At 33.0% G+C, this 12016-nt stretch overlaps 1 protein-coding gene across 1 annotated transcript in view; it reads left to right on the top strand.

The window, feature by feature from the left end:
* The window catches only part of LOC139501009 (uncharacterized), a 52162-nt gene that overhangs the window by 10550 nt on the left and 29596 nt on the right, over positions 1 to 12016 (top strand). The window contains exons 4-6 of the mRNA XM_071289953.1: positions 898 to 1068; positions 6603 to 6758; positions 11240 to 11312. Of these exons, the coding sequence (XP_071146054.1) occupies positions 898 to 1068; positions 6603 to 6758; positions 11240 to 11312 (400 nt within the window). The remainder of the gene's footprint in view (positions 1 to 897; positions 1069 to 6602; positions 6759 to 11239; positions 11313 to 12016) is intronic.

Here is a 12016-nt window from a genome sequence, read left to right on the forward strand (position 1 = left end):
GCACAACATAAGACTTTCTATGAAATCTTAGTTATTATAAGTATTGTCAAAGAAATGAATATATTTGAAGAACATTTTTCCAGTATTGGAGTCCTCTCTTACATGTTTTTTGTGCATTTAAACTTATCATTAAGACAGCATGGTTCCACAGAAACAAAACGACCTACATGTATCTTCTCTGAGTTACATTGTATTAAGCTTTAATTTTTGTATTCAAAATTGAAATTTTTGTTGAATGAAAGCTTCAATGAAATACTGTAAATTCAGAAATTATTCAATGTTTTAATGCCCCACCCACAATGGTAGCGGGGCATTATGTTTTCTGGTCTGTGGGTCCGTTCCTTCGTTCGTTCCTTCGTCCGTCTGTCTGTTCGTCCTGCTTCAGGTTAAAGTTTTTGGTCAAGGTACTTTTTGATGAAGTTGAAGTCCAATCAACTTGAAACTGTACACATGTTTCCTATATATGATATGATCTTTCTAATTTCAATGCCAAATAAGAGTTTTTACCACAATTTCATGGTCCACTGAACATAGAGAATTATAGTGCAAGTGGGGCTTCCGTGTACTTGGGACACATTCTTGTTATAAAATGTAACAAGGTTATAATCTCAATGATTTAAACTCTCATTTTGAAATTTTTTATATGAACTAAACAGGATGTTTCTCAATGTAGCAGAAATTAAAATCACATTTTAGTCTAAAATGACAAAATTGCAATAATGAATGCCTGCAATAATATCTGAATTTACAGTATTTCATTGAAGCTTTCATTCTGTTCAAAAGTGTAGGTCTTGTGTTAATTCATGGTTTCCATGTAATAAGTTTTGAACCTATTTCACCTGCCAACCCCCTTTCTTCCTTTAATATGTATAAATGATATATTTATATATATTGTAGATCACATATTTAAACCATGCACAGAAGGGGATGGCATAAAAGATTTCTGTGTACCATGTCCATCAGATCGACCTGTCAGCATAGAACTATTTGATTCATCAAAGTTTCATGACCCACCTGTGCTGTCTGTGTGTAAGAATCCAGCAGAAAAATGTACATGTAAATCTGATGGTTAGTATTTTGTTTACTTTACAAACAAACAAAAACATTTTTCTTTTGTTTAAACATTGTTAAAGTAAAGGCATTGTGCTATGATTGTTATTTTCTATTTGTTACATTGATTTGACATGCTATTTAGCTTACCTGGCCCAGAGGGCCAAGTCTCTGGGCCAAGTGAGCTTTTCTGTCTTCCATCGTCATCGTCCGTCGTTAACTTTTACAAAAACCTTCTTCTCTGAAACTACTTTGCCACAATCATCATTGTGGAATCAAGTTTAAAAAATGTGTCCACTGACCTGGTGTCATATAGGATTTTGAACCCCATGGTAAATTGACCTGGGGTCAAAATACAGCTATGGTTAATTGACCCCCCCCCCCCGCAATGTTTTTCATTCTAGATGATAATTGGTATTTTGACCCCGGGTTCACTTTTTAGGAGGTTCAAAAAACCATATGACACCGGCCAACTAACCAAAATGGCAGCCATAGCTAAAAATAGAACATAGGGGTAAAATGTAGATTTTGGCTTATATCTCTGGAACCAAAACATTTATAGCAAATCTGTGATGTTGTAACATTGATCATAAGGTCAAGATCTATCTGCCCTGAAAGTTTCAGATGAATCCGACAACCAGTTCTTTGGTTGCTGCTCCCTGAATTGGTAATTTTAAGGTGATTTTGCTGTTTTTATACGACCCCAAAAAAATTTTGGGATGGTATAATGGTATGATGTCGTTGTCTGCGTCGTCTGCGTTGTCTGCGTCGTCCGAAGACACATTGGTTTCAGGATAATAACTTTAGTTTAAGTAAATAGATCTTTATGAAATTTTTTCAGAAGGTTCAATACCACAAAATGAAGGTTGGGATTAATTTTGGGGATGATGGTCCCAACCGTTTAGGAATTAGGGGCCCAAAAGGGGCCCAAAACAAGCATTTTTCTAGTTTCAGGATAATAACTTGTGTACAAGTATTTCAATTGCTCTGAAATTATATCACAATGTTTAAAACCAAAAGTAGAAGGTTTGGATTCATTTTCAGGGTTATGGGGCCAAAGTTTAGGAATTAAGGGCCAAAAAGGGGCCAAAACAAGCATTTTTCTAGTTTCCAAACAATAGCTTGTGTGTAATTGTATGGATCTCTCTGAAATTGTACCACATCGAACCACATAACAAAGGAGAGGCTGGGATTAAGTTTTGGGTGTATTGCCCAAAATATGTGCATTTAGGGGCCTAAAAAGGGCCAAAAAGAAGCATGGTTCTAGTTTCCAAACAATCATGACGATAACTTGTGTTTAAGTGTATGGATCTCTCTGAAATTGTACTACAAGGTTCAATACTACAAAAGAAAGCATGGGATTGAGTTTAAGGGTTATTGCTCCAATGGGGGTTTCAAAAAGTGGGGGGGGATTTTTTGTTTACCATTTTTAAAGGAATTCCTTTATTTTTCAAAATTTTTTAAATTTCAAATTTTGAAAAGTTTCAAGAAGAAATATTCAATTGCACAGTATTGTGCAATAGATTTGTTAGATCTTTGACCACATTATTTTTGTGACAAAAACCCATATTATGTAAAAAATTTGATCACAATCCAAATTCAGACAGTATCAAGCTTGAATATTGTGACCAAATTTGCCCCCACTGTTCAGGGTTCGACCACTGGGGTCGTATATAGCTGTGCCCTGCGGAGCACCTGGTTGGTTTTTATCTTGAATATTATTACAAAAAATGTATACATAAAGGTAAACTGTAAGCAGCAATAATGTTCAGCAAAGTAAATTCTACAAATAGGTTTGACATTATCAAAATTGGTCAGACCCCTTAAGAAGTTATTGCACTTTATAGTCAATTTTTAACAAATTTTTGTAATCTTTCAAGAAAATCTTCTCTTCTAAAACTACTGATACAAATTTAACCAAACTTGTCCATAATCATTTTTAGGGTATCCAGTTTAAAAAATGTGTCTGATAACCCCACCCGTGAACCAAGATGGCTGACATGGCTAAAAATAGTACATAAGGAAAAATGCAGTTTTTGGCTCATATCTTTAAAACCAAAGCATTTAGAACAAATTTGAAGAGACATTTTTTTTCATTAGGTGAAGATCTAAATACCCTGAAATCTTCAGACCAATCGGGCAACCTGTTGTTTGGTTGCTACCCCTGAGTTGGTAAAAAATGTGCAGCTTTTGGTTATTATCTTTAATATTAATATAGAAAGAATTTATCTACAAACAGCAATAATGTACAGCGAAGTAAGACCTACTAATATGTCAACATGACCAAAATGGTCAATTGACCCCTAAAGGAGTTATTGCCCTTTATCATGTTTATAGTAAATTTTTAACAATTTTCATAAATTTTGTAAATTTTTGTAAATTTTTTCAAAATATTTTTCTCTGTAACTACTGAGCCAAGTTCATGATAGAGATACTTGTATGCAGCAATAATGTTCAGTAAAGTAAGATCTACAAACACATCACCATCACCAAAACACAATTTTGTCATGAATCCATCTGTGTCATATTGTTTAATATGCACATAGACTAAGGTAAGCGACACAGGCTCTTAACAGTCAGGGGACTTACTTAAATGAGTGATTTTCTAAATCACTGGTTTAAGTAACATTATTTCCATAAAAGTTGGAAGTAAGAGTTGTCTTTCTTTAATAATCAGCTATTTAAGTAGTACAAATTAATCACTAGAAGAAGTGATTTAATCTTATTGTAGCTTTAAATATAGAATACTAATGATCCAGGGACTAATTATGTTTCTAAACTTATCAGAACCAACATCTGTGTTGTCTAGGATGACCAGGTCATTTCAGGTGATGACCTTGTATTGAATCTAGGATAATGACATTAAAATCACTTGTTTAAGTATCATACCTCAATTTCCTTCCCAAAAATCACTTATTTAAGTATCATTATTTTAATAACCCCCACTAATTTCAACACCCCCGAACAGTGAAATTTTTATCAGCGAACAGTAGAATTTTTTACATAATCTGAAAGATGAAACCTTGAACTTTACAGGAAAAATACTCCCACTGCTGGGAAAAATCTGTTAAGAAAGTTTCAGATCATTATGTGAAGCCATTATTATAGCATTTTTATGCCCCACCTACGATAGTAGAGGGGCATTATGTTTTCTGGTCTGTGTGTCCGTCCGTTCGTTCAGGTTAAAGTTTTTGGTCAAGGTAGTTTTTGATGAAGTTGAAGTCCAATCGGCTTGAAACTTAGTACACATGTGTCCTATGATATGATCTTTTTAATTTTAATGCCAATTTAGAGTTTTAACCCCAATTTCACGGTTCACTGAACATAGAAAATGATAGTGCAAATTTCAGGTTAAAGTTTTTGGTCAAGGTAGTTTTTGATGAAGTTGAAATCCAATCAACTTGAAACTTAGTATACATGTTCCCTATGATATAATCTTTCTAATTTAAATGCCAAATTAGAGTTTTAACCCCAATTTCACGGTTCTCTGAACATAGAAAATGATAGTGCAAATTTCAGGTTAAAGTTTTTGGTCAAGGTAGTTTTTGATGAAGTTGAAGTCCAATCAACTTGAAACTTAGTATACATGTTCCCTATGATATGATCTTTCGAATTTAAATGCAAAATTAAAGTTTTACTCCAATTTCAGGGTCCACTAAACATAGAAAATGATAGTACGAGTAGGGCATCCGTGTACTATGGACACATTCTTGTTTCAACTAAAATAGAATTTTCAGCTAAATGATAGCATCAAAGGCATAAACCTTGCTACTTAAAAGAAGCAAAAAGTTCATTTTTTTTTCAATTTTACTAATTAAAAGATATTATTTAAACCTATGTGTTTAAAATTTTGAAAAAACTACAAAATCCAAATTTGTGACAAAACTTCGAATTTGCTACTCAAATAAGTGACTTAAAAATCACTTATTTCAGTAAGTCCCCTGACTGCTTAAGAGCCTCTAGTTTATTTCTCTGTTTAATTATGCCCCACCTACGATAGTAGGGGGGCATTATGTTTTCTGGTCTGTGCGTCCGTCCGTCCGTCCATTCGTTTGTTCGTTCGTTTGTTCATTCGTTCAGGTTAAAGCTTTTGGTCAAGGTAGTTTTTGATTAAGTTGAAGTCCAATCAACTTCAAACTTAGTAAACATGTTCCCTATGATATGATCTTTCTAATTTAATTGCCAAATTAGACTTTTGACCCCAATTTCACGGTCCACTGAACATAGAATATGATAGTGCAAGTTTCAGGTTAAAGTTTTTGGTCAAGGTAGTTTTTGATGAAGTTGAAGTCCAATCAACTTCAAACTTAGTACACATGTTCCCTATGATATGATCTTTCTAATTTAATTGCCAAATTAGACTTTTGACCCCAATTTCACGGTCCACTGAACATAGAAAATGATAGTGCAAGTTTCAGGTTTAAGTTTTTGGTCAAGGTAGTTATTGATGAAGTTGAAGTCCAATCAACTTCAAACTTAGTACACATGTTCCCTATGATATGATCTGTCTAATTTAATTGCCAAATTAGACTTTGAACCTAATTTCACGGTCCACTGAACATAGAAAAGGATAGTGCAAGTTTCAGGTTAAAGTTTTCGGTCAAGGTAGTTTTTGATGAAGTTGAAAGTCCAATCAACTTCAAACTTAGTACACATGTTCCTTATGATATGATCTTTCTAATTTAATTGCCAAATTAGACCTTTGACCCCAATTTCATGTTCCACTGAACATAGAAAATGATAATGCGAGTGGGGCATCCGTGTACTATGGACACATTCTTGTTTGAATTAATTAAGATTTGCAATGGTAGATTTTTTTTATCTCTTCAGTCATATGTTAAAAAGAAAATTCAAATCAAAATCACCTTATCAAATGGCAAAATCAAAAGCTCAATCAAATCTAACCAATGGAAAACAACTCATATTCCTGACTTGCTATAGGCTTTTCCTCATGTAGAAAATGTTTAATTTAATCTGTCTTTTAGCAAGTTAAACCTCTTGCTTGTATGACAGTCGCCTAAAATTCCAATCCATTTACATTAATGTGTGAACAAAACAATCAGACATAAAATAAAAAATGAAATGTTAAAAAAAATAAGGGTATATGGCAGTCTACTTTGTGGTATAATCTTAATCACTAAAAAAACAAAAAAACAAGTCACCAAAGAAAAGCAAAATGGCATAAAGACAAGGTTAATACGCAACAATGAAATACAAGAATACAAAAAAATGACAATAGCTCATTAACATGATGGCAGGATATACAAGTACTGAGCAAGACCAAGAGGATATAACCAAAAAAAACCCAGACTTAACAGTAAAGATTAATAATTTCAATGACCAATGATGACAAATAATAGAACACCCATTAACCATGTAATTATAAAGATGATAAACAACAGTCTAGTAACCAAATAAGTTTTTCTTGACATCTGAACACATGTATAGTATTATTCCAGTTGACTCCTCCAAATGTAGTTTCAATGTATATACAAATCCACTGTATGCTAAAGCCTATGCGTTTATTTAGTTTTCTTTTTTTTTCATTTTAGAGGCAGAAATAGTTAATCAAGGAGAATGTAATAAAACATTGAAACCAAGTTGTCGGTGTAAAACAAAAGCTGGATATTTTGGTACTGATCCAGATTTATGTGAGCTATCTAAAGAAAAAAATTGTCATCCAGGGTTTTACTTGTCTTCAGAATATGGTAAGGAATTTTGTAATAATTCAGTTTTGTTTATCTTAGCAAAACATCTTGGATTTCAATTCTTTCAAATTCTATCATTTTTGAAAGTATGGAATTTGTAGATACAATAATAATGGTCTGTATGATTAACCCAGTGAAAATTTGTTGATTTAGGAAAAAGATGTGGTATGATTGCCAATGAGACAACTTTCCACGAGAGACCAAATGACACATAAATTAACAACTATAGGTCACTGTACAGCCTTCATAATGAGCAAAGCCCAAACTGCATAGTCAGCTATAAAAGGCCCAGAAAAAACAAAGGTAAAACAACTCAAATGAGAAAACTAATGGGCTTATTTATGTACAAATCCCATACATGTCAACCTCTGACAATGGGAAATCATGTCATGACATGACATGACATGTCAAAAAGCATGTGAAAACGCGTGACGTAGATGCGGACTTTTTAATATGAATGTGGTTATGTTCGTAATTTCACATACAAATTTGTTAATATACAAAAAACAATATATATACTACTGTGAACTTTTATTATATTAAACAGTGGTCTGTTATGTTGTTTTTAAAGCACCACCACTAGGCACATATTCAAAACAAACTGCCAGTTTCAAGTTTAGTTACATTTATTTGATAACAGCATACAACAATGTACAATATAAATGTAACATAGTCAAGTTCTGATCAGAATTCAGTGTCAATATTTCTTTATAATTGAAAATGCTCTCTCACAGTAGGAATTGATATTTGAAAAAATGTCATTATGTTGTTTTTTTGGCAATGTAAAATGTCATCTATTATCTCTGCCATTGCTCCCATTGCTATTGCCTGGTCAAAACTGGGTAGTTCATCAGAAGATAGCTGGTACAATGAGAGCTGTTCCAACAGTTCTGTGATATTTTCATCCCCATGGCCTGTAGAATCTGTTGGCTATATTTGAAACTGAAATTAAAAAAGAAAAATGTTTTATAAATTTGATTTCCATTAAATAAACATGTTAAATGGTTATTCAACTAGCTGCATTGTATTTCTCCTCTCACATGTATTGTTTTTGATCATTGCAACAAAGAATGCACAATACGTTACTTGACTCACTCGATCATAAATACTCGAACTCCAAAATATATAATTTATAAACATTGAATCTTGGTACATACACATCGTTTTGAATTAACAATCGGCTCTTTAGACGACGGTACCGGCCTGAAAGCAACCTCTTTCTGTTCACATTTCCCATATAAATTGAATTTGAAAGTAACAAAATCGTTAAAACTAATCACAAACTACTTGACTTTTACTGTTTGTCCATATAGAAAAATAAACAACAATTCCTTCGAAATTTCGGTATTTATCGCCGAATAAGGAAAAAATCCGAGAAAAGCGATATCACTAACGACCACAAAGTGAAAAGAACGAAAATGCGTGTAATTGCGTGTAAAGTGTTGAAAAGCGTGTACACGCCATGTGAAAAAATCCTTGCGTGTAAACCGTTGAAAAAGCGTGTATTACACGCGAATATCATGTCACTTGACATATATGACAAATCCCAGAAAACAAATATGTAACACATCAACAAACAACAACCACTGAATTACAGACACCTGACTTGGGACAGGCACATACATACAGATTGTGGCGTGGTTAAACATGATAGCGGGATCCCCATACATGTCAACCCCTGACAATGGGAAATCATGTCATGACATGACATGACATGTCAAAAAGCGTGTAAAAACGCGTGACGTAGATGCGGACTTTTTAATATGAATGTGGTAATGTTCATAATTTCACATAAAAATTTGTTTATATACAAAAAACAATATATATTCTACTGTGAACTTTTATTGTATTAAACAGTGGTCTGTTATGTTGTTTTTAAGGCACCACCACAGTCCACTAGGCACATATTCAAAACAACTGCCAGTTTCAAGTTTAGTTACATTTATTTGATAACAGCATACAACAATGTACAATATAAATCTAACATAGTCAAGTTCTGATCAGAATTCAGTGTCAATATATTTTTATAATTGAAAAAGCTCTCCCACAGTAGGTATTGATATTTGAAAGAATGTCATTATGTTGTTTTTTTGGCAATGTAAAATGTCATCTATTATCTCTGCCATTGCTCCCATTGCCTGGTCAAAACTGGGTAGTTCATCAGAAGATAGCTGGTACTATGAGAGCTGATCCAACAGTTCTGTGATATTTTCATCCCCATGGCCTGTAGTGAGTGTAGAATCTGTTGGCTATATTTGAAACTGAAATTAAAAGAGAAAAATGTTTTATAAATTTGATTTCCATTAAATAAACATGTTAAATGGTTATTCAACTAGCTACATTGTATTTCTCCTCTCACATGTATTGTTTTTGATCATTGCAATAAAGAATGCACAATACGTTACTTGTCACTCGATTAATAAAACTCGAACTCCAAAATATAATTTATAAACATTGAATCTTGGTACGTACACATCGTTTTGAATTAACAATCGGCGCTTTAGACGACGGTACAGGCCTGGAAGCGACCTCTTTCTGTGCACATTTCCCCTATAAAGTGAATTTGAAAGAAAGTAACAATATCGTTAAAACTAATCACAAACTACTTACCTTTTACTGTTATGGGTATATAGAAAAATAAACAATATGGCAGACAAACCTCGAAATTTTCGGTATTTATCGCCGAATAAGGAAAAAAACCCAGAATAGCGATATCACTAACGACCACAAAGTGAAAAGAACGAAAATGCGTGTAATTGCGTGTAAAGTGTTGAAAAGCGTGTACACGCCATGTGACAAAATCCTCGCGTGTAAACTGTTGAAAAAGCGTGTATTACACGCTAATATCATGTCACTTGACATGTATGGGGATCCCAACCCTCCCCTTAACTGGGAGAGTGGTGTAACAGTACAACAAATAACTATAAAAATCAATTTAAAAAGGCTCATCAGATGAATACAAATAACATATATATATACATCTAACAAAATGTGGCCGGGTACTTGAATATCCCAACAACAAAAAGCCACCAAATACTGATCTGAGAATACTTTTAATAAGTAACTGACAGCTAGTTCAAAGCCACTAACAACTCATAAAAAAAATCATGCATCTAAGACTAAATTATCAATCAGTACACAACCAACATATAATGGATTTAGTGTAAAGATGTCATAAACAGTCAGAGAAAAACATGACCTTGTGCAATGCAAAGATACAGGTATCCCCAAATTGTAGTAGATCCATAAATGTGTATATCTATATAACAATACTACATGTATTTAGTTTGCTTTTAATTTACTGATAACAAAATCAATACTAATACCAATAAAAACAATATTCAATGATATAACAGTGTTGAATTGGTAACCTTTTAGTATAAGTTTATTTAAAGGATCAATAAATTTACCAGAATCTTTTCTAAATTTTTGGGCACGGTAGGTAAACAAGACTTCTGTAAAAATTATGGTCTATAAAGATTGTAACACGGGCATAACAAACTAGTTGTGATATATAAACACCGTAAGATGGTGCCAAAGGAACATCACTGTTCAAAAAGAGAAAATAAACAATAGGGAACAAAAAATCGTCCCTTTTGACATAATTTTAGTATAGAGTTTCCCGTGTAAAATGGAAATATTTGAATCTAGAAAAGCTGCTTCATCATTAATAGCCTACTTTAGTGTTGGTGATACAAAAAAGAAACCAACGTTAAATTCATTCCACTGTTTCATGGATTTACAATCACTTGGCATCTGTCATCATTCTCATTCATATATGTAAATTTTTTCTGAAACTACCAGAAAATTAATAGTACCATGATAATCATGCATCTATTTATACTCCAATGCACTCATCTTTTGCTTTGTTATTTGGGAGTGATTGATCCTTTTTGTATCTAATATAAATTTTTATGCCCCACCTACGATAGTCATGATAGTAGAGCGGCATTATGTTTTCTGGTCTGTACATCTGTTCGTCCGTCTGTCTGTTCGTTCATCCGTCCGTACGTCCGTTCATCCCGCTTCAGGTTAAAGTTTTTGGTCAAAGTAGTTTTAGATGAAGTTGAAGTCCAATCAACTTGAAACTTAGTTCACATGTTCCTTATGATATGATCTTTCTAATTTTAATGCCAAATAAGAGTTTTGACCCCAATTTCATGGTCCACTGAACATAGACAATGATAGTGCAAGTGGGGCATCCGTATACTGGGGACACATTCTTGTTGTTTTTATTTCAGTCAGTCAACAAACTTGGCCACCATGACCAAAAATAGAATATATGCTTGATTTTCTACTTTCTGTTTGTCACAAACTTGAGTAGGAGTATAATTCATTATATATATTAGTAAGCAATATCTTAAAGTACATCGATCTGATTTTATGGGAAAATGGAATAATGTACATGTATATCCCTATTAAGCTTTTATAGTCTTAACAAATTCTTTGATATGATAATATAATGCTCTAAATTTTATCAGGTGTATGCACACGATGTGGTAAGAATATGTACAAAGAAAAAAAAGGATTTGAAGAATGTATTCCACAACCTGAGTGAGTATAACTGGAAGGATAAAGAGAAAATTTCAAAAAGGTCAATGAACTTTTTAAAAAAATAACAGAATTATCTTACTTTGATGAAACCCCCTATCCCCTTGATAGTATATTGGCATGCAAGCAGAACTCTTTTGCAGGAGGAAATTTAAGAGTTCCTATTTGGTGTCGTGATTGGCATGCTCATATTAGTTAGGGATGTGTAATTGGTTCAACAACTTCTAGTCAAGCTAAAGCCTTACTCTTTAAATATTGAAATTTGAATGTCATGAGTAGAGAAATTTCGTAACTCACTTGTTGCAGTGGTGGAATCTATATTTTTTGCTGGTCAAGTAAAATAAAGAGTTTTCCTACCTATCATTAAAAATACAGAAGCAAATTCAGCCACTGAATCTCATGTCAGTTAAATTTTCAATATTTTAGATGATCGGCAGTCCTTGGGTTTGAATGAACAATTCAAATGTTTTGACTGGATAATATTATTGTCTCACACTTTATGCAGTGGTAGAATTTATATGTATTGTAAAGTTATTGCCAATATTTATGCCATTAAAGGAAAGAAATATCTGAACTCAACCAAATTAGAGAAACCAATGCAATTTTAATTTAATAGCTTAATTCACTAGATATTTTTACAAAACATTGATACTCACAATAGAGGGATAAAAGAACACAAAAATTCTCGGGTTTTTAACTAATAAAAG

Source organism: Mytilus edulis, chromosome 13, assembly GCF_963676685.1.
Source record: "Mytilus edulis chromosome 13, xbMytEdul2.2, whole genome shotgun sequence".
Lineage (NCBI taxonomy): Eukaryota > Metazoa > Mollusca > Bivalvia > Mytilida > Mytilidae > Mytilus > Mytilus edulis.